The following is a 24264-nucleotide window of genomic DNA, read 5'->3' on the forward strand; positions in this document are numbered from 1 at the left end:
GTCCTGCCTCAGCTCTCCTCCATGGCACTGCTCTCAATGGTGCCAGCAAGCAAATCACTGGGGAAGAACAGGATGATGTGCTCACTGCTGCAGCTCTGATTGGATGCAGCTCGGAGCGCGGCGTGCATTTCACCTGGGGGGGGGGGACGGTGCATACAGAGGGTACTGTAATGTAGCGTGTAGCGCAGGGGATCACCTTCACTACAGTAGCAATCTCAATAAGGCTTATTTTCGGGGGAGGGCTTATTTTAGAGGAATCTTACACAGTAAGGGGAGGGCTTATTTTCGGGATAGGTCTTATTATCGGGGAAACATGGTATACTGAAAGCCTTTCTAGGATGATTCTGTTCTGCACTGGAATAGCCTTTGATGGTCATTTCTCCTTGGCCATGAGGCACCAGAGTAGGATTTTAGTAGAAAAGCCTAAGTTTACCAAGACTAAAACAAACTGAAAGAATATACATCTGCCTTCTCCCACCATATACACATACACACATATCCTTTGGCTTTGGCGTTAGCTTACACATATTTAGCTAAAATAGAGGAGCTAGAAGATCACTTACTCAATAAGTCTATTAATTTAAATTAAATGTGTGTATCTATCAATCTATTTATTCTAGAATGTAAATTTTTTAAAAATGAAGAAAAAGATAACATGGAAGGAAATTTCTTACAGGAGGGCCAGGAAGACCCTGAAGACCAGTGAAGCCTCTGTGACCCTTCTGGCCTCGATCACCTCGGTCTCCATGGTCACCTTTGTCACCACGAGGTCCTTGAGGGCCCTAGACATATATTCAATATGGCAATATGATTCCAAAGACTTTAGCTGTCTCAAAGTTCCAAGTTAGTATCCATTTTCAATTATATATATATATATACATATGTATATATATATATATATATTTTTTTTTTATTAACTAGTCAGAATGAGACCACAAAATCTTTGAATGTTTTTCTAAAAAACTGGTAGATGGAAAATACTCATACACATATATAAATATATGCATATATGTATACATACACATACATACCCATATATGTGGGAAGACTCATAATAATTCAAAGTATTTAAAATGTAAATATCTCAAGCTACTTAAGAGATTCTATGTTGCAAAACACATAACATCAAAACATATCAAAACAATGCAATCAAATATAGTTTCATATAGTTCATCAATATAAAATATATTTTAAGAGGTCAATTTACTCATTTAATTTTATTAACACTGTTTTCTGACTACCAAAAATCAAAATTTAGTTATAGCTCAATTTTGGCCTGTTTATAATAAGTTTTCTTATGTCATTACTGAAAATATCTTTGCTGCAAAAAGAGTAAAATAACACATATCTTTAACTTTCTTGAGAGGCTCAAAGAGTCAATTGCTTTGCATTTTAAAAATAGTTTAAATAACAAGAAAAAATCTAAAATAATTATTTACAATATCATTTACACTATATTGCAATATTAAAATCTAAAATTATGAAGTAAGTAAATTTAAGTCTGACTATGATTGACATTGCTATTTCATTAGACTTAAATATAAAAATAGATCAAGCATGTTACAAGAAACCATGAATGTGAAAATTATTTGTCTGAGACACATGAATTTATAAATGAATCAATGGTGTTTAAGAAAAACATTGCCATATACCTGCTCTTAGGGATTAGGATACAGGATATAGGAATCCTACATTCACTTCAATATATCAGCTAGATTATTCCAGGGAACCTAAAACTAGCTGGTAATCTGATAGCAGGGCAGAAAGTAGTCCTGGAGTAGAAGGAAAAGAGCTTCCTGCCTACTAATTTCTTCCTTAACAACTGTCTGACTAATTTTAGTCTACTTTTGAAACATGTTTACAAATGTCAGGTCAATCCTAGAAATTACAAAGGAGAACAATTAATGACAGGTTCATTAGTTTTATACTCTTTTATCAGGGCCCAATCCCAACATGGTTTCTCTAATTCATTTACCTTGATGGGTCAAAATAGATGGAAGAGACTAGATTGAGAAGAAGCAGGGAATGAGAGTGGTGTGGAGAGAAGTTGCTGGGTACTCTGGGGACCAGCTCTTCCTAGTTTCCTAATGCATAGAATAAAAAATTACTGGTGGTCCCATCACATTTCTGGTGGCACCGTGGCAAAGTGAACTAAATGAAACTATTTGTCTCATTTCCAGGATAGGCATTTGAAATTCGATCCTTTAAGTCCTGGGTTTTTTTTTTTCTAAATTTCCTGAATTCCCTAACTGGCAATCTACTAGCATATGAATCTTTTCTTAAATTTCCATTGGTTTTAACCATTTCACATAAAAATAACCATTTAAATTTTGAAAGCAGTTGAGTTTTAGGAAGAACAAATTAAACTTGTCTCTTTTTATCTTTAAAAGTTATTCGAGAAAAAATAAATTCAACAGAAAGCATTGGATTTAATAATAAACTTAAAAAATTAATTTATCTTATTTGAAAATATTATTTCTACTCACTCAATATATATTTTTAAGCTAGACCTGTGATTTCATCATTGGATAAGGCTTTCAGTGAGGAATGATGCTGCTTTGTACTTGTAGAGTACAGTAGGGACAGCTGGGTGTCTCAGTGGATACAGTGCTGGACTTACAATCAAAAAGACTCATCTTCATGAGTTCAAATATGGCCTCAGCCACTTACTAGCCATGTGATCCTAGGTAAGTCTCTTAACTCAGTTTGCCTCAGGTTTCTCATCTGTAAAATGAGCTGGAGAAGGAAATGCCAAACCATTCCAGTATCTTTGCCAAGAAAACCCAAAAAAGGGTCATGAAGAGTCTGACACAACTGAAAAATAACTAAGTGACAAGCAGGAGAATACAGATGGGAATTTTCTCTTCAACTTTGTTGCCAGCTACATTTAATTCTGGGAAGCTTGCTTTACCATCTCAACACCACACAACCCTGGTCTGTCTTCAATTTAGAGATTGAATGTAAGTCTTTAAAATAATTAAGAAGTTGACAAAATTATTTTCCTAAACTGAAAGTTAGTATAAAAACAATTATTAACCTTCATAAACAACAGAAAACAATTCATATAAGGAAATGGTTTCATAGCCTGTCCTGAATATATGATTTAGATATGGTAAGATGCCTGAGTAGCTATGTAGACTTTTAGTGGAGGAAACAGAGTAAAAATCATAAACAAACCAGCCAACTGGCAGGAGAGGGGAAGAGGATAATTTGGTCAATAAGGACAATTGTAATCCCTCCAAAATGTAGAAAGGCTGTATAGCAGCTGTGCCCATTCAGTTACAATTCTTTATGGGACTGCCTTGAATGTTATTTGAATTTCTTTCCTTCCCAAAGCTTGGAACATATAGAATTTCAGACCTTAGAAATCAGTACCTTTCTCCCCCTGTTTGGTATATTTTATGTCCTAAAATCCAGAATTAGGAATTTCTGAGAACTCACCGGTAAACCACGTTTCCCAGCCCGGCCAGGTGGACCTACAGGACCTCGAGAACCCTAGAAAGAAAAGCCACAAAAAGTGGAACATGAAATAATTCAATATATTCTGAATAAGCAGAGAGTTGTGCTAGGTAGATGATGTGTTTATGGATGTAGTTTTCTGGGTATATAATTTGATGATTAAGAAACAGTACTGAGTTAATGTACATAGACAGGAACAATATAACCTGGAATTGTGATTATACTGTAACTGTTTAAATGCATGAACATCCTCTTAGTTTTATAGCATTATTAACAGCTAATTTGTGCCTAACTGTGTTTAAATTTTACAAATATGTGTGAAGTATACCTGAAGGCTAATATTTTCACATAACAGTGGAAAGCAAAGGTTTTCATTTAACCTAAATCAATTTTTCCTACCCAAAAGAACCATAAATTCATAGGATCAAAAATATACAGCTGGATGGAAACTAGAGGTCATATAATATGAAACTTTTACTTTGTAGATGAATTTAGATCAATGAAATCAAGCAAATACATATTAAGTTATTCCTACAAGTTGAATTATTAAGAATACAGGAAAGACAAAATAGAGTGGCCTGAGAGATGGGAAAAGGGAACAATTAGTCAATGTACGAAATGATGTCAAAGGCAAACACAAGAGAAAAATCTATCTATCGGTAAGCAAGGGAAAGAATGTGCATGATGGCACAGAGACAGAAGAGGAAAGGATGAGACTAAAGAATAGTGAGTATCCCAATGTGACTGGAGCACAGATTATGTAGAAGGGGAAATTTAAAATGAAGCTAGAGACAGAAGTTTGAGCTAAGCTATTGAGGGTCTTGAATGCCAGGCCCTTGGTTGTATTTTATTTATCATACAATTCAAGATCTGCAGGTTTTAGGGGAGTGAGAGGTAGCCCACTGTATTCGAAATATTACTTTGGTGGCAATGTGAAAGTCAGATTATAAAAAGAGTGAACCTAGAGGAAGGGTAATTAGTCCAAGGCAGAGGTAATGAAGGCAATAAAATAATAAAAATAAAAGTGAAAAGGAGGAAATGGAAACCACTTCAGAGGAAAAATTGGATTTTGAAACTGATGGACATGGGAAAAACAAAGAAAAGGAAAATTCAAGACTCTAAGGTCTGGATCCTGGGGGAATAAGGATACTATCAACAGAACTGTAATACTAAAGCAGTGGTTTTCTAAATATTGTTGGTATTTATAGGCATTAACCTTAATGCAGATTTATTCATCTTTATTTTTTTTTTTAAGCAATCGGGGCTAAGTAACTTGCTCGAGGTTACACGGCCAGTTATTTCTGGGTGTGGTGCTAAGTATCTGAGCCCGGATTTGATCCCAGGTCATCCCGACACTGGAGCCGGTGCTCTTGCTGTGCTACCTGGCCACCCCTAGATTTATTCATCTTTAAATACACATGAATACTATCTTATGATATGACTATATCTAAGTAAATGGTAGATGATATATAAATAGATACATATGCCTTTAGTACTACAGAAACTACTTTAATAAGGGAAGTCCTAGACTTTGAGCCAGATAGACCCTAAGCAGAATTTTTGAATTTGGTGTGAATAAAGAAGTTTTAACTTTAAAAGTTGTGTGGCTACAATTCTACCCAAATTAATTTACTTATTCAGTGCCATACCAATCAAAGTACCAAAAAAATATATTCTAGAGCTAAAAAATATCAAAATTCATCTAGAAGAACAAAAAGTCCAAAATATCAATAGATACATACATACATAAATACATACATACATACATACACACAGAATGAAATTGACTTGCTACATACTGGATCTCCTCTTGGTCCAGCATCACCTGTAGCTCCAACAGGTCCTGGAGTTCCAGGGGCACCTTGAGAACCTGGTAGACCTGCAGGCCCAGGGTCACCTCGATCACCCTATCAAAAATCATCACGATCATGACTAGAATTTTTTAACATTTATAAAAAAATCCATTCCTCCTCTGTATTCAAAATCATTACGTCACTGATATGTGCATTTACTGAAGCGCTTTTCTTTTATAAAATGGAGGAGAATAAAGAACTAAATCTCTATCTTATTCTAATTAGAGTTTCCAACACTATACTTTTTGCCACACACTGCCAGTTTTCTAGAACATGCTAAATACATTAAGGTGGACACACTCTTGACTTTACAGACTGAATCAAAAATACACAGGGTGATTCAAAAGCCTTCTTAAAGTTTAAATAGATTTAATGTACTTTTTAAATAGCTTTAAGCTACACTAAGACTTTTAAAACTTCCTATACAATGCTTTATCAAGCATGCAAAATCAAGGTAGTATATATCTTAAGGTGTTCCCCAGTTTTGGCAAGCTGGCAGTGTGTCGCAAGGTATAGTTCCTTAGTGCAAAAATTTTAGTATAGTTTTAGGCTTTTAATTTATTTGTTTTTAATTTTAATTTTATTTTTTATTTTACATTTTTAGATTTTTATATTTTGTTACATTTATTTTTATTTTATTGTTAGGCTATTAAAATAATTTATTTTAAAATATCAAAACAAATTATTATTTATTTTAAACATTGATAGCTATTTAATCTATGAAAGTTTAAAACTGCACTAAGACTTTTGGGGACACCCTGAATAATGACTATGGAACAGGGCCAAATGTAGAACAGTTTGAGTCCCCCAGAACCATCTAAAAAGTTTATCCTAGCCTCAACAGTCTAAAGAAACATCTTCCAGGGTAGAGTGGTAGACTCTTGGAAGGTTCTGAAAGTACTAAGGAGGAACTAGGAAAACTGAACCTAAATAAAGTTTGCAAAGATAATTCTCTCAGAATCCACAAAAAGGTTCCAGAAACTGCTTTAGAAAAGGAAGTCCTAGACTTTTAGCCAGATAGACCCTCAGCAGAACTTTTGGATTTGGTGTTAATAATACAGTTTTAGCTTTTAAAATTGTGTGACTTTTTTCCTGTTTTTTTTCCCTAGAAAGCTTAGTTGTTAAACATTTATGAGTTTACCCCTAGTTCTGATCCAGTATTTCTCAAAGTGTAGTCCAGAAATGGCTCAAGGTCCTTGAGAGCTTTTCAAAGGGGTCCACCAAAATAAAGCTACTTTTATAATAATACTAGGATGTTGTAATTTCTGGTATGGACAATATTTATAACAATAGCTTGCATAAACTAAAGGTCTTGGGGGGAGGAGGACTCAATTTTTAAGCCCAACCAAAAAATTCTAGAATCATTCTTTAACCAATAGATTCTTTCAAAATAAAAGATTTAATATCATTTGCAGATTTACTGATCTATAAAGCAACAATATATCTTAATCATTATGTATAAGAAACTTGTGTTCATATCACAAAAAAAAAAGGTTTTTAATCAATAAAATTGTCCTTACTCGTTCTCCAACAGCACCATCTCGTCCTGGAGTACCGTCATTACCAGCAGGACCCTGTAAAGAGGTGTTGCTTTCAATTGGTGTAACCCAGTTATAAGGAAAATGTTGTTACATTGGCCAGATGAATTAGATATTTCCCACTTCTCTTTAAACCATAAGTTAATTAAACACAGAAATCTCAATATGATTCAGTAGTCCTCTAAGTTGCTATGAAGTATTTTTTAAAAAATATTATAAGTTCATTCACATATTTAAGGTATACTTTGCACTGACACATCATCAATTGATACATTTTCTTCCTAATACTCCCTAAGTTAATTCAACTATCATCTTTTTTTAACTCAATTCTAAAATTTAGGTGATGTTCCACTCATTCCCAGTCAATTTGTAATTTTTTTGTTCAAAAGTTCTTTCTGCCTATTTTATTTAAATCGATTCCTTAATTTTTAAAGTCTCATAATTGTACACTGGATATCACATAAAAATGCTATTAAGAGCAAAGTTTCCCTGGTCAGAAGTGAAATGATTCTTGGGAGGTTGATGTGATGCTTAAAATAATAAAGAGCAGCAGATCACAGGCTATAATTTCTTTATATTTTCTTTTGAAGTCCTGTTTGCCCTCAAAATAGCCTAAGGTAATATGACACCTACAACTTCACTTTATAATGATCACCGAGTAATATGATATATATTGACTTTGCCCTTTCCTTAAGCTGCAGTATCTATTTATAACAATCTTATCACCATAATGCCTAGCTATCTTGACAAATATGCCATTTCAGAATGAAATAATATAAAGTGAAAGGATGAATGGAATTGTGCTTTCACCTCCAAGTCAATTTGGCAGACACCTAAATCAGCTAAAATGATTAGGTCAGGACTTGCTGAAGGTCAATGCAAAGATATCAATTTTGTCCCCTTCTCTTCTCCATTGTCTTCATTTAGGAAAAAACTAAGAGAATAGAGTGCCCCAACATAATAAATTTTAAGTAAGAAAGTATTTCATATTCTAAGGTTAAAACCTAAGGGTAATGTAGTTACCCTAAAAAGTATACTTCCAAAACATATCATAAACAAGATAGCAGTTACCTCAGGTCCAGCTTCTCCTACTGGACCATTCGCACCTGGGGGGCCAACAGGGCCAGAGGGACCTTTGTCCCCTGGTGCTCCAGTTGGACCTGCTTTTCCTGGTGTGCCCTAAAATATATTAAAAAAGATTTTCACATCATCTTGTTAAACCCATGTGTAAATACTAGTTATAAGAGTGTACCTAGTTCTTCTGCAATTCTTCTGCCCTAATTGAGACTCACTAAGAATCATGGCCTAACCAAAACCAGCTGGCTATCAATAACTCGTTGCCCACTAATATAGACCAACCAAGGCTACCAACAATCAAGACAATACAAAAAGTTAAACCACAGAGAAAAATGGCAGTCCTATCCTCAGTCCCTTGCCTCTCATTTGGGATTATCTCTGTCAGTACCAAAGGCTGCTGAATGGATGAATGAACAAATAAATGGATGAAGACCAGCTAGTCCAATCCCTTCATTTTACAGGTGAGGAAATGAGGCCCAGAGTAGTTAAATATCTTGGCCAAAGTGTTTGAGGCAATTAGGAGAAGAAGCACTACTCAAAACAAGGTTTTCAAACTCAAAGTCCAAAGCATTTTTTCCCTTGACTTCAATATGCTGTATCTGTTATTAGTTCTATAGAAAGAGGTTTTCTTATTAAAACAATCAACACTACACAAAGGGAAATCAGCTATCTCACCTCTAACCCCAGCGCATTTTTTTTATCTTAGATTAAAAATAAGTATTTGAAATCCATTTATCTTCACTTCAAATCAAATAATGATAATAATTTTAACATTAACTAGCATTTATATAGCACTTTAAAATTCACAAAGCACTTTACAATGATTATTTATTGATTGTCACAATTCTTTTGGTAGGTGGTATTATTATTCACATTTTACAAGTGAGGAAACAGGCAGAAGTTAAGTGACTTGCCCAGGGTTATACAGCTAGCAAGTGCTGGTAGCCAAAATTGAACTCAGATTTTACTCTGGATCCCACACTCAAAACACTGAGCCAGCTGGCTTTCCTCATCTACAAATTTCTCTACAACCATGACTTGAGAGATATTTTATCAAAGAAGCCTGAAAGATAGTTAAATATATGTAATTTCTGACATTTTAATAATGAAAATTTGAAAGGCATTTTGAATATGTTTCTAACAAGACTTTGTATTTCTTTAGGACAGAAGAAAATGAAAGATTTCACACAAACAGTATGTTAAAGGTACTCAGATACAACAGTTTATAATCTAGTTACTTACTGCTGGGCCAGGCAAGCCAGGCATGCCTCTCTCACCACGCTGACCTGGCATACCAACAATTCCTCTTTGCCCAGTAGTTCCAGCTGGTCCAGGTGGACCATCAGGACCCTAAAATCCAGAACAAAAGAGAATTAGCAATATTCCAGGTACTAATTTATACACAAAGCCCTTACAAAAGTGTTAAAAGTTGACAGGGAAATTTTGTTCCTTTGTTCCACAACATCCCATAATTCATAAGAAGCTGAAATTTCTAATCAGCATTGAGAATCTAAGGTTATTTAGAGGTCAAAATTACTTGTCAAAAAGAAAATATTTTTTAAAGCGTGCAAATTGCCCAAATCAAACTGAATACATATTTTAAGCTACATTTTTCTCCATATCTATCTATGTATCTATCTATCTATCTATATATATACATACACATATATACTTATATATAAAACATATATAGCAAGGCATCTATACATACATAAATGTACACATACATATGTATATATATGTATCAGTATATACACATATACACGTATATGCATATATAAATGAAAGGGACTCTAAAAAGCGACCAATACAGACAGAGCAACATGATGTAAAAGAGATAATAGAGTGTAATTTTTAACATATAGTCTTAATAGTCTACGTGTATATTATTAAAATAATATTGTGTAATATTTCATCAAAGAATATATTACTCATGCTTTATTAAACTTATCAATCTATTATAACTGAAGAAAAGGGAATATTTCTTCAACAATTTAATGAATATATGATCTCAACAATGCTGGCCCTCTGTTTGATTCAGGTAGCAATCTATCCCTGCCTTGATGTCCTATGTTATTTTTTATCCATGGTCTTCCTTAGGCCCTAACTATAAAACCCACTCAATGAAATGGAGGACTTCATCTAGGTCTTTATGCATTTTGTGGATGCCAATGACAACGCTCTCTTGTGATTTTCCATCTACTTCTTTGAAAGAACCTTCTCCAGTGTCCTTAGCTCAATCATCATCCATGTCACACATCTAGCTATAGATGGCCCTCTGTCCTGATCCCCTATCTCTTATGTCTCTAATGTTTTTTTGTTTATTTAATCAACTTGTCAAAAGTTTAATTTCCATCTTTATGCATCTCTGTTATCTATCTCATGTTTTCAATATAAATGGCCTACCTCTTTTTTCTGATGATATATTTCCTCCAAGATATTCCTTATGCAACTTTTATATGTAGGTCATCATCACTACAACTGACTTTACCTATCGTGTATCTCTCCATTACCCTTTGGTTCATTCAGAACTTTGACTCCTCAGAGTGTGGCAATCCAAGATTCACAATCAGACATCACTAAGATAACAGTTGTGTTCTCCAAAGATGGGTCTTTGCATTAGGGAGTCACTTGGGATTATTCTAAGTATTGCACAATCTCCTACATGGAATAAAAAAATTACTTTCACTCTATTCAATTTTGAGCCCATTGCTTTGTCTATTTGAAACACCTTTTAAAGATATATTGTATAAAGATGTATGTATTGAGGGTATCAAATAAGGTCCTCGATACACTAGCTAGCTAAATAAATTAGAATTCTAGAAAAATGCTGCCTGCATGGTAGTTTCCACTTTCTCATCTCTTAGTCCTCAACCCTTTGTAATATGGTGTCTGAGCATATGACACTGCTGACAATGGTCTACTTCTGGACCTTCTCTATTTTCTAGGTTTTGTGTCACCATTTTCTCTTGATTTTCCTCCTACCTTTCTGATACCTTCATTTCCTTCTCCTTGACTGAATAATGCTTTCCCCCTGCAAACTCTTTTATGTTTCTTTTGTACATATCGAAATATGTATTATGGATCCCCCAATAGAAAATAAACCCATTGAGAGGAGGATTTTTTTTCACTTTTTTGTCCTGGTTTACTAAAACCTTAACACAATTCCTGGAATATTAGAGTACGAGTTTCTTGAAAGTAGGGATTGTTTTTGCATTTCTTCCTATCACCAGCACTTACTGGAGTGCTTGGCAAATACTTGGCACTTACATTAAATGACTTGTTGACTTAGCACATAGTAGATGTTTAGTGAATGCTTGATGATTTATTGATTGATAGTTTACAGTTTACAAATGGAATTTTTAATTCATTTGGTTTTTTATATAATGAGGTTGATCCCTTTGGAGTAATACATAGTCAAAAATTAGATCTATAAGGGATCTCATTGAGAAGATTTTGCATTGTCCTGCGACTTGATTTAATCATCATTTAAATCATTTAATATTTTAATATCAACCATTCAAAAACAAGAAGACCTCACTATTTATACATTTTTCCTCTTCCATATGGAACTTGCATATCACCTGCCATAACGTTGGCAAGAAAACAACTTATTTCATCTCTTATTTGCTATTAAACATCTAGTAGTCACTAAGAGATTAATATTGGTGGTCACATTTATCAAATTACCGTAAGTGGCTTTAATACATGCATGAGAAACTCCTTGATGGAACAGTCATTAAAGTTAAATTTTGCTCTACTGAGTCAAATTTTTTTTAATAATTCACAATCACAGTAAAATCTTCTAGGACATTCTGAAACTCAAAAAATAAAGATCAGAAAATAGCAAAATATGTGTATAAGACAAAATGCCTAATTGATAAATTATATTCTTTAAATGATACTGAAGTACCAGTCACTATTCAAAAAATCATTCACTTTGATAGTGATTATTAGAGTATTCCCTTTGTAAATACCTGTAAAAGAGAGAGTTCATAGTACACAAATTCACACATAGACAACTCTATGCCTTGCTAAACTCACAGGTTGTCCATCTTCTCCTGAATCTCCTTTGTCTCCTGGGCTACCTGGTGGTCCAGCTGGTCCTCGATCTCCAATACGGCCATGAGAGCCAGGGTCTCCGCGAAGACCAGGAGGTCCTTCTTTCCCAGGTTCACCTAATGGCCCAGCAGGCCCTGGAGCTCCCTAACAGAACACAGATATAAGTAATAGAACAAAAGGTATGAATGATTAAAAACTAGTTCCCCTGAAAAAGAAAAAGAAAAATTTCAGTCATTTTTTTTAATCATACAGATTCATTGATCTCAGAAATTAATTCAAATGTAAGTTGTTGGTTTTTAAACATATCAGTGATATCAGTTGTTAAGGGCAGTTTTGAATGTCCTCTGAAAGAGTAAAATTCTTAAAATAGTTAGGAAATCATTCCTAAAAATAAACATGTAGTACTTGATTTTTACTAACCCTAAGTGACAAAGTAACATTTAGTCTTTTTTTTTTTTTAATTCAAAGAATCCTCAGGAATTATACCTATTTAGTAACAATAAGTGGAGTCAAGGCTGCTGTTTAAAATGTCTACTACCAATCAAATCTTCAGAGAATTATTAAAACAGTATTTAATATCAGTTTGCTCTTATAAGAATCTAATGTGAATTATATAGACAAAAGTTGATGAATGAAGAAAAATGAAGCAATAAGACATTATGGAATTATTTTAGGGATCCTATAACTACACAAGTAAATTTTAAAAATTAGACTGTTACTCAATCATCAACTATCTAAATAACTGAACTGACTTACTGTGGGGCCTGGAGGTCCAACTCTGCCAGCAGAACCAGGAAATCCTGTAGCACCCTAAAAATGTAACATATGTAAACTTATTATTAAAGAAAAGACTAATTACTTGCATATTGTTTCCTGGAGGTAATTTTCTATCGAGGGAATTTGGTATGGAAATTCATTTCGTTGACCAACATACTTACTTCCATAATTTAAAACAACACACAATTTTAATATTAGAAGTTGCTAATTGTCAGATAATAAATTATTTGTTTATTTTCAGTTATAGCTTTGTATTTCTCCATTTCACATATAACTGGAAACTCCTATAATATATGCATTCAATATAGATGAATAAGTGGTTCACTAAAATGGGCTTAAGATAACCACTATTTGGGATGGCTAGATAGCACAGTGAATAGAGCACTGGCCTTGGAGTCAGGAGGACCTGAGTTCAAATCCAACCTCAGACACTTAACGCTTACTAGTTGTGTGACCTTGGGCAAGCCACTTAACCCCAATTGCCCTGCCCTCCCCTCTCCAAAAAGCAAAAGAGAGAGAGAGAGAGAGAGAGAGAGAGAGAGAGAGAGAGAGAGAGAACTGCTAATTAATGCTAGGTTCTAGGAGGCTATCCTGTGCTATTCGCTGTTTACAATTTAACAAATTTCAAGTCTACTTACAGGAGGACCCTGAGTACCTCGACCACCCTTCAGTCCAGGAACACCATTAGGACCCTAAATAGAAACAAAAAGAAGCACTGTAGCAAAAAGTTAAATAAGTTATATAGAAAATTTGTCTTAGAAAGTTGATCTTTCCACACTGCTCTCTTTTACTCACATGTGGGCCTGGGGATCCTGCAAGACCTTGGGGCCCTGGGGATCCAGCATCACCTTTCTGTCCAGGTTCTCCAGGTTCACCTTTCACACCTGGTTGTCCATCAGGACCCTACGTAAAATATTATTTTAAGATTAAAAAATCATTTCCTGAATGTATGAACATACTTCAGTTCATAGTAGTCCTAACAAACATTATAGAAGACACAGTACTTTCAAAAATATATAAGTTCTTTAAGGGCAAAGATTCATCAGTTTTTGCCTTTCAATCCCCACCTTCCTGAAAGAATGAAACACTTTTTTCACAAGGAACTTACATTCTGATGAGGGAGATGAAATGTGCATGTAATATATATATACATATATATACACACATATATAAATGTATACAGATGAATAAATATGAGATGAATAAAACAAATATGCAAATATAGAGGAGGAAGAAGAGGGAAAGGAAGAAGGACATAGGGAGGGGGAAGGATAAGGAGAGGGAGAGAGATTCTTAAGGATGCAATTATCTGGAGTAGACGGTAGGGAGAGAAGGAGATTGAATTCACATGTAGAAGAGAATTTGGGCCAAATGGGGGAAAAGTGGGAGACGATATCAAGAAGTATTGAGATAAAAACAATTGGAAAAAGGTGAGGTCCTCATCTGCATAGGAGGGAAAAGGGAGGTAAAAAAATACTTGAGGAGGGAAGAGAATGTTTGGAATAGCTTGGGTAGGGAATAAGATAAGGAATCAATTAGGGAGGAATAGAAAGACTGCCTTGCTTCAGTGAGGGCTAATAAAAGTTGGATAAAATGATTTTTTAAATATCAAGGACAATCCTCCAAACATAAAAGATTTAATTAGCTCAATTTTTTGGTGTCATTCTCAGAGGATGCCACACTAAAACATGAACATGCACTTTAGAAAACCACAAAGCTTTCTAGGATTTCTTTAAATTCCGGAAAAATGAAAATATTAAATCAGAATTCATAAAATAATATGATGCATTGTAAAGAGTAATAGTTTTAGACTTACAGGATATGGGCTTAAATTCTGGCAATGCCACTACTGCCAGTTAGGGAAAATAAGAAGTTCCAAGACTAAGTTTCTTCCAGTATGAAATCACATGGTTGGACTAGCTGATATCTAAAGTCTTTTCTAGATCTAAAACCTGATTCTGTGAAACTTATTCAAGTGGCAAGGAAGTTATAATTCCATTAGAAATCTGGAAATGTCCTACCTGAGGTCCAGCAAAACCAACAGCACCAGTTGGGCCATTTTCACCACGAGAACCCTAAGAAGAAACATAAAAATTTCTAAATAAGTACAAGGTTTAATAATGCATTGTCTTAAAAATGATCAATAGCTATCATGTATTTTTTAAACTATAATGATTTGTACTGTCAGCACTTAGTAATAGAAATATGAGTTACTGTTTTCATGACCAACTTCATTATTTTTAGAGATCCTCAAAATAGAAGAAAGGGTAAATGGATAAGAACTAGTCTTGGGGGAAAAATCCAGTTCAAGAATATCAAAGAATCTTACATCTATCTAATCATATATCTAAATGATCCTAAAAGAACTGGTGAAAGTAAATTTTTAAAAATTCATTGACCCATAGTTGTTTTGTTTTCCCTGATGTCAAACAACTGGATTGTTGTTTTTTTTTTATTTGATTTTTTTGAAACAAATTAGTTTAGACATTACATAGACTTACTATATGCCTTAAATCTATCTCTTGAGCTGTCTACTGAAAAAGATCAGATCAACTTACATTTCTCTTGATTATGGGCAAGTACCAACATTTAAGATAATCCATAAATACATGTTAGATAATGTATTTGTGTTATGTTCAAGAGCTATGACAGCATTTTAATGGAACAAAAACAATTTATATTCAGTCCATCTATCTCATAATAATAATTTTATTTGGGGAGGGATGCTATTCTTTCCTTATAAAAATCCCCAAAATAAAATCATTGTTTTAATGCTATCAAATAATGCTACTCAAATATAAAAGAAATCGATTAAATATTTTAATGATTTTAGATCACAAGTTCTTCAGGTACTATGGCTTCATCAATATGACAAAATGGCCATGTTAAATTTTTTATTAACAACTTTAATCTAATCTATTACACATATATACATATTTATACATATATGCAGAATAGTCAATTTCAACCCAGTTTAATGTTTTATTTCTTAAATTATTTAGAAACTGACTATAAGATTGGTAATTGGCAAGCAAAAATTGGTCAATGTCATAACTCTCCACTTGCCAAATATGTTTTCATTGATATAGTATACAAACATCAAGTAGAATGCTTAATTGCTCATATATGCATTTTTAATTTAACTGTTTTTCCAGGTACATGTAAAAATGATTTTAACTGTTTTTTTTTAATTTTTGAATTTCAAATTCTCTCCTTTCCTCACTCCCTGCTCTCCTCATTGAGAGAGCAAGCAATTTGATACAGGTTATATAAGTGTAAGGGCAACTAGGTGGCACAATGGAAAGAGCCAGGCTAGTGTCAAGAAAATACTTCTTCCTGATTTCAAATCCAGCCTCAGACACTTACTTAGTTGTGTGATCCTAGACAAGTCACTTAAACCTGTTTGTCTTAGTTTCCTCATCTGTAAAATGAGCTGGAGAAGGAAATGGCAAATCACTTCAGTATCTTTGCCAAGGAAAGCCCAAATGGGGTCACAAAGAGTCAGACACAACTGAAAAACTATTCCACTCAATACAAGTGAAGTCACACAAAACATATTTCCTTATTGGTCATGTCATGCTAGCATTTGCATAAAGAAGATAAAAAATTTTTACTTACTGGAGTTCCTCGAGAGCCAGGAGTGCCAACTAATCCTCGAGGACCAGGTTCGCCCTGGAAAATAAAATTTTAGATGTTTATTTCCAAAATCTTACCACCTGAAAGACTCACAGAAAAAAAAAAACTTTTTTTAAAGATGCTTCTTTCATAAGGTTATAAAATATACAAAGGTAAAAAAAAAGTTTTACCTTTTCTCCAGTAGGGCCTGCAGGACCAGGAGGGCCTAAGGGACCTGGAAGACCCTGGAAAATGACATTAAGAGAAGTTGTTTAAAGACAAGGACTCACAGAAATCTCTATGACTGAAAGAAAGACTGATATCTTTTGAATACCCTTTCTGCTTTATTTAAACTATGCTTACCATATACTGTGAATGATCTTATCTGAAGATTCTCTCTTCTTTTTCTGTTTGAACTAAAATATTTTTCTTCAGTCATTGCCAATGATGATTTTTTAATCTCCTTCACCCCAGTTCAGCTCAATAGTCTTATACAAATTGAGTTTTATGCACTTACTCTAAATAAATGCACTTATTTCACCATAGGAAGCATGCAGCAGTAGGAAACGAACTCAAATATCATTTGAATGTCACCAGAGCGAGAATGCTTTCCAGAGCACATCCAATAGAAGGAGCTTTTCCCATAGAATCCCTACTAAGAAGGAAACTCGCAATTTACCAAGGTGTTCCCTTCTAGGGCAAAACAGCTCTAATTGTCATGTTTTCCCTTATGTGAAACTGTAATGTTTTTTAAAACTTCTATTAATAACATCTTATTCTTCTTTCTAGGTCCAACCTAAGTAAATCTAATCCTTCTACCATGTCCCACCCTTTTAATACTTGAAATAAACTGTCTATCCTCTAAGACCTCACTCCCAGGCTTAAGCAGGCTAAATGACCCCAGTTCCCTCAAACCTGCTTCATATAACATAATTTAGAGTTCCTTCACAATCTTGGTTTCAATTTTCTGAAAATTCTACTTTAACAATGTCTTTCATAAAATGTGGTACCCAGAAATGAGTGTGGTACTCAATCTAGGGCAGAGTATAATGCAAGTAACCGTCTCTATTCTAGATCCTCTTTTAACCTAACCCAGGATCCAAATCAACCTTCTTTACTGCTAGGTCACACTATCTACTTAAATCAAATTTGTAATATGCTAAAATCCCTCAAACTTTTTAATATACATGCTCTCTAACCAACTATTTTCCACCCATTTCTTTACAGCTGGGGTTTTTTAAAACTCATTTAGGATGCTATGTTTATTTATATTAAACCATATCTTGTCAAATTTGGCCCATTATTTTAGCCTTTAAAGATGTTTTGGACTCTGTTTCTATCATCTACAATGTTAACTACATCATCCATAAATTTGTCGAGCATACCATTTTTGCTCTTCTATAAATATCATATTCAGTTCAAGAAAAAGTACAGATTCCTGTAGCACCAGATAACTACTCTCAGTTTAATATTATTAGGCATCCTTTTTTGAGACCCAGTCAATTAACCAGTTCTTAGTCTGACTAAATGTCCTATCATCCAGGCCACATCTCTTTATCTTGATCATATAGAGGTTTATGAAAGATTGTCAAATGGCTTGATTGTCAATCTGAAGTTCAATAAACATTTATTTTGAAATTTTATTACAGAGTAACCTAAGTACTTCTTCAGCTCATTTCCATTTTCTAAGTTGAGTTTCCTTCTGTAGTCTTCTTTTCCAACTTTTAATCAGAAAACAAATGGAATTAGATATTCACTTTCACCACATTTCTCATATCACAAATGGAATTATTTCTTGGCTATGCTGAGCCAAAATGACTACTTTGAAGATACAAGTATATGAGAACTGAAGCCTGGGGAATAAAATCTAGGTCATTCTGACCAACAGCAGAAGACTCTCACTTCGAAACTAGATTTGAACTCTTCCTAAAAGATCTTTCTGCCTATCACTATCTCTAAACACCCAGACCAGCTTTTCTTCATCGTTTAATTTCTCCTTACATTACTAGGGAAACGTTTAAGTTTTTTTTTCTTTAATTTTGTATTTCTAGCAAGAATGTTAGAAATCTTCACCATATTTCCAGGATATTTGGTAGCATATCATTCTTCTACTTTCCTAATAATTCTCTTTAATGTTTCCAATTAAACATAAAGGTTTCTTCATTACTTAGGAAGACATTTATTCATATCAAGAAAATGCTTTTAAAACATATCTTCATTTATCCCTGACTCTGACATTATTGTAATTGATCCAAACTGCTTCTTACTCAGAACAATTTATCATTTTCACAGCAGGAGATTGCAGCAATTCCTGAAGTGCTAAGCTTATTAAGTTTGCCTTTCCATTGGAATAGAATTTTAAATACCAGTTTAACATATAGCTGTCAGTCCATCAGTCAACACACATGTAGTTAGCCATTTTTTCTTTCTCTGAAGAAAAATGCCAAAGCAGCACTCTTTGAAATATCATCCCATTACCTACTCAAGAACAGAGATAATTTAAGACTTCAATACTACAACAGAGGAGCTATCAAGGATGATTTTGATCATCTTTATCTAGATGTTGAGACTAAGTAAAAAAAAAACTGACATTTCATCACATTCATGATCTAGTCTTCTAAAAGGTTCCTGGGTATTTCTGTCTTTTTTTGAATGTCAGTGATGAATGATTATAGACAAATATCTTTAATCTTCACCTTTTACTTTGTGCTCTTTACTCAATCTGAAGCAGACTCTAACTGATGTGGTGGATATACTTTACATCACTTGGTTGTTTATCTTTTTGGTTATTTCCAATTGCTGCCACAATATAAATATACAGAGGAGAAAGGAGAATGAGAACAAGTAGCAAAAAATGTCGAGTTGAAACAATGCTTCAGAAATCTGAGAATACGCCAGAAAATATTGGATGAGTTAACTACTCTGAGTAACTCAGAATACGTAATCCATATCTGGTCAAATTTGACTTTGGAACTGCAACCACATTCAATTCTATTCTGCAGCTCATAATAAGATTTCAATTTTTGATATGACACTAATAAAAAAAATTCTAAGTAAATATTTCCAGGTTCATACATCATCATTTCTTTCTCTGATGATTAATTATGAAGGAAAATTCTCCCCACTCCCAACTTCTAAGAATACTAAAGAACATTAATTATAGATTAGATTTTTCAGGGACAAACTATGAAGTTCTACAGTATTTGGATTTTGCTACATTGAATGGGTCCATTTCAAGCTCCATAGCATGGCATGCTGATTTAGTAATCAAACCCTTCCACCCAACTCCCCTGATAATCAAACAGGATAGAGAACTATTGGGCTTTTAATCATCTAATATGCTAATAAAAAGGTTTTGCAGCTCCTTAAATAGGGGAAAGTTCAAAAGTATAGCTCTGTTTGAAGGCTTACAAAATCTTATTTCCTGACTTTACTAACTGGATAAAACGCCTTTATGCTTATTTTTCAAAATCATTCCTTTCATTTCCAATGATATATGAATTAAAGTCAATACTATTTTGCCAGATAAGATAGTAATGGAGGTCTAAAAATAGTGGCTAGCAAAAGGAATATATTACTTACTCGTGCACCATCATTTCCAGCTGTGCCTTCAGCACCTTTCTCCCCTAATCCACCCTGCAAAAATCAACCAAAAGGCCTATTACCTACACCGTGTTCACAATTGTCAAGAATAAAATAGAAGCATCAAGAATAAAAGTATGGAGTCAATTAGTCTTGATAAGAGAGTGCTGAATGAACAAAATCAGTCTTACTCTGTCTCCCTTTGGGCCAGGAGTTCCTGCAATTCCTCTTTCTCCTGGCATACCTTGAAGTCCAGGAGGGCCTGCATCACCGGGAGTCCCACTTGGTCCTGGGCTACCCTAAATGAATAGAATTTGATGATTTCATTCAGATGTTTATATTATTCATTTGGAAAAAAAATATCCATGACCACACTGAATTTTCTGAGGAAACAAAAGTAATACTCTTGGCATGTATATATTTTCTTTCTCTTTTGGGAATATTGGAGACTAGAAAAAAGAAAACCATTTGCAAAGTTTTCTTTAGTAATAAAAGGGAAAGGAAGTTCTATTGGTAGCATTTTTTTTTAAGCAATCGGGGTTAAGTAACTTGCTCAAGGTTACATGGCCAGTTATTTCTGGGTGTGGTGCTGAGTATCTGAGCCCAGGATTCGATCTCCAGGTATCCCAACACTGGAGCCAGTGCTCTTACTCACTGAGCCACCTGGCTGCCCCTGGTAGCATTTTTTTCACATGCTTCAGTGACAGGGGAATTTTAAATTTTATGTACTGCCTGAGTGATTACAGTGGAGTATATTATGTACAGTTAAGACCATTTGCAACATTGTCTTCAGATTCAGGGGATGACTGTTGCATTGTACAGAGGATGACTGTGCAGATGTTGGCCATCTGCTCTTCAACTACTCATAAAATGGTACCCAAAGGGAGAGAACACATTTTTGCTTCACATAGTTCACTGTATAAATGCTTGGTCTTAGGAAACCATGTACTCATATCCTTAGTATCATGGGAGTTGAGACAAGGGGAAAAAAATTAACCTCAATCATTGGAAAAGTTTAATAATAAACTACACATGTAGACTAGAATGTCTTTTCTCTGCTACTGGAAGTTATTACTAGAAATACATATAATCAACTCTGGGAGACGTTTTGAAGAAATTAACTTGATATTTTTATTGATATATTAAACATTTTTTCATCCATGCTATGGTTTTCCATGGCTAAAGAATTCATCATTAACCCTATAGTCAAAATAAATATATTTAGCTGCTATCATGTGGTTATTATGTAATATTTTATAAACAACTTTACATTATATAAATAAATACTTTATTGTTTACCTTGGGACCATCAGGACCATGACCTCCAGCCATCCCCTTTTCACCTGGAAGTCCTGTTATTCCAGGTTCACCTCTCTCTCCTGGATTACCACGTTCTCCCTAAATATTTAAAATAATCTCATTTTATTTATGTACTTCATCAATATATTTTATAGTATTCTGCATAAAGATGTCCACTTCTAAAAATAGCATAGAAAAATATTTTGACCAGACATTCATTTAGACATAAGAAAATATAGAACAAAACGTTTTCCCATAAAATGGATTTTCATCTGGCAATATTTAGCATTTGTTACAAATGATGAATATGAGGATGAAAACTGTTGTTCTTAAAAGAAAAGATGCTATCAAGAAGATATGATGGCCCATGCCTGTTATCCTACCTAATGGAGAGTCAGAACCTGATGCATCTCTGGAGATTGAGAATTCTGAGCTACACTGGGCTGTGCAAATTGGGGACTTGCACTGTTAGGCATTTCTTTGATGAGCCCCCAGGAGCAGGTATCCACACTATCTTAAGTGAGGCAAAACTAGTCAAAGTTGGAAACCTGGCAATATCTCATGCCAATCATTACTGAGATACAGCCTTGAGTACCTTTGCACTTGCAAGGAGACCTAGTCAGAAAAAGGAAAGTGGAAGAGATGATGGAGGAAGAAAAGGAGGAAAGTGAGGTAGAGGAGGAAGAAAAGGAAAAAAGAAGAGGAAGAAAAGGAAAAAAGAAGAGGAAGGAAAGGAGGAGGAAGGGGAAAAGAAGGAGAAGGAGGAGGAGACTGAAGATAGCAGAGAAGAGGAAGACTGAAAGTCAACAATTATAGGAAATATACTTACTCGAGGACCTAAAGGACCAACTGCTCCTGGATCTCCAGGAACACCCTATAAAAGAAAATAAGAATTGGACAGAGAGAAGAGAAAACATTGGTTTTGGACATTAAATACATTACATTGCACTGGAAAATAAAGAGAAATCTTTCCAGAATACAGTCCTGATGTGCCTAAATCTGCAGATGGCAGTTTAAATCACTCCTTTGAATTAATAAAATATGTACATTTTTGGCAGTGTGAGAGATATCATTTCATCAATACTAAAAATACTTTCTTGATAGCAGGTGGTCAATAAATACTTGTTGGTGACTAATTATACTCAGATGACAGAAATTTTTATTGCTTAATGACCTTGACTTCATTTGATGGTAAAAAGAAGAATCAAGTCACTGGTTGCAAAGAATAATCTGTGAAGCTTATGCAATATTTATCAAACATCAGCTACTGCTTTCTAAATGCTAACATATTTGCAGATCTCTCAAAAAGACAGATCTTTCTTTCACTGTATTCACTTGGGTTTAATGATCTTAAATAAAATCAAAGGACATGAAGTAAAAAGGAAAAAATTAGAAATATAAAATTATTGTTGGAAACTGACCCTTTCATGATAAATTTTTGGACTAATGCAGCAAACTGATGACTACCAGAAAGCTTTTGGTTTTGTATTTGCTAAACTGGTATCTTGTCATTCTGACAAACATTAGTGACTCATAGGATGGAAAGTCATTCAACAGATAAAGTTTATTGGTCTGCAACAACAGAAACCAAATAGTTAATAAATTTGGTGCAACTATATAATATGGCTTTGAGTTAGACCTTAATAAATATTTAAGATTTAAAAGTACCTGGTCACCTGGTTTCCCACCTTCTCCTGGAGGACCCGGAGGACCAGGTAACCCCTAAAAGAAAAAAAATTTAAGAATGTCCCTGTGAACACATAAATCTTTAAGGGACCACAGATGTTAATAATTCACCTTCACCACACATACAGCCTCTGTCATTAGATATTCAAATAAGATATTACCCACAAACACACCAAAATAAAAACAAAAACCATGGATACATATTTGAGTCAGAACAGTATGGTCAGGTTCTCATTTGGGGATACTGTTTTAACTAATATGGATGATACTTTGATAAAAAATGTTCTTTTCTCTAGAATTTCTGATAGGGTGCTGGGAAGGGACCATGGAGGTCATTAGTCTAACACCCTCCTAATTTTACAGATGAGAAAACTGGGTCTTAGAAAAGTCATTTGACTTGTCCAAGTTCATACAAAAAAAGGAACAAAATTTAGACTTGACTCGGGTCTTCTGACTCCAAATCTATCACTCTTTCTACTGCTATCCTGCTTCTAAATTTGAAATGATTAAAATTAGTAAAATTTCCCAGAATATTAGAGAACCACAAATTCTGTGATATTTTTCACCTCTGATTTATCCAAGGATTTTGAAGTCTTACACAGTGAGCCAAGAAAAGTATACGGGCCCTAAGGTTTAAAGTTATCTGATAACCATAAGGTATAAAGAATATTCATTAGTTCTCTTTTATTTATCAATTTTAGAATAAATTCATATGTTTTAGGAAAATAATTTGTAAAATGAAAGAACTTAATATTCTACTATATCTGGTTACATTTTAAAACACAACCCATTTAATTAATGATGTGAGAAATGAAAAAAAATCACAAAATGGCACACCTGAAAACCTGTAGGGCCTGGAGGGCCTTGCTCTCCTCTTTCCCCTGCTAGACCCTAAGTAATAAAAGAAAGAATAACATGAGCACAGCCAGATTCCTTACACATGTTCTCTAGTTACATGTGCCAATAGGCGTAGATTTTTCCTTTGAAATTTTTCCAACAACATTTTTTTGAGTTTAGCTAGATATGATAAAGTAAAGTCAATGTTATCAAAGAATATTCTTTGAAGTTTCTCTTAGAGTGAAACTCTTCAAAAGCCTAGTAAATGTTTTTTTTTTCTTTTCAAGTTTTAAAAATCAACATTTCCCCAATTTCCCAACACAACTATTATTTAAGTAGTCATAATTCCAGCTCTGAGTAAGTGGAGTCAACTAGAAATTTACAAAGGAAAGGAAGAGTCTCTATATTTATGTGAAAATTACTCCCTTTTACCATTTCTCCACGTTTAATTTAAAAGTTTAACACCTCCTACTACATTC

General features: G+C 34.1%; 1 protein-coding gene across 1 annotated transcript in view; it reads right to left on the minus strand.

Moving 5' to 3' along the window:
* Positions 1–24264, minus strand: part of COL5A2 (collagen type V alpha 2 chain) — a gene marked incomplete at its 5' end in the record, with an annotated part of 198113 nt that overhangs the window by 19080 nt on the left and 154769 nt on the right. Inside the window, 19 exons of the mRNA XM_069064559.1 lie at positions 675–782; positions 3442–3495; positions 5259–5366; positions 6833–6886; positions 7922–8029; positions 9170–9277; positions 11972–12133; positions 12746–12799; positions 13405–13458; positions 13562–13669; positions 14788–14841; positions 16385–16438; positions 16573–16626; positions 19964–20017; positions 20155–20262; positions 21263–21361; positions 22092–22136; positions 22931–22984; positions 23786–23839. Of these exons, the coding sequence (XP_068920660.1) occupies positions 675–782; positions 3442–3495; positions 5259–5366; positions 6833–6886; positions 7922–8029; positions 9170–9277; positions 11972–12133; positions 12746–12799; positions 13405–13458; positions 13562–13669; positions 14788–14841; positions 16385–16438; positions 16573–16626; positions 19964–20017; positions 20155–20262; positions 21263–21361; positions 22092–22136; positions 22931–22984; positions 23786–23839 (1494 nt within the window). The remainder of the gene's footprint in view (positions 1–674; positions 783–3441; positions 3496–5258; positions 5367–6832; positions 6887–7921; positions 8030–9169; positions 9278–11971; positions 12134–12745; positions 12800–13404; positions 13459–13561; positions 13670–14787; positions 14842–16384; positions 16439–16572; positions 16627–19963; positions 20018–20154; positions 20263–21262; positions 21362–22091; positions 22137–22930; positions 22985–23785; positions 23840–24264) is intronic.

Source organism: Petaurus breviceps, unplaced genomic scaffold, assembly GCF_028583685.1.
Source record: "Petaurus breviceps papuanus isolate PSGF00001 unplaced genomic scaffold, PetGlider_PUasm1.0 90638, whole genome shotgun sequence".
Taxonomy (NCBI): Eukaryota; Metazoa; Chordata; class Mammalia; order Diprotodontia; family Petauridae; genus Petaurus; species Petaurus breviceps.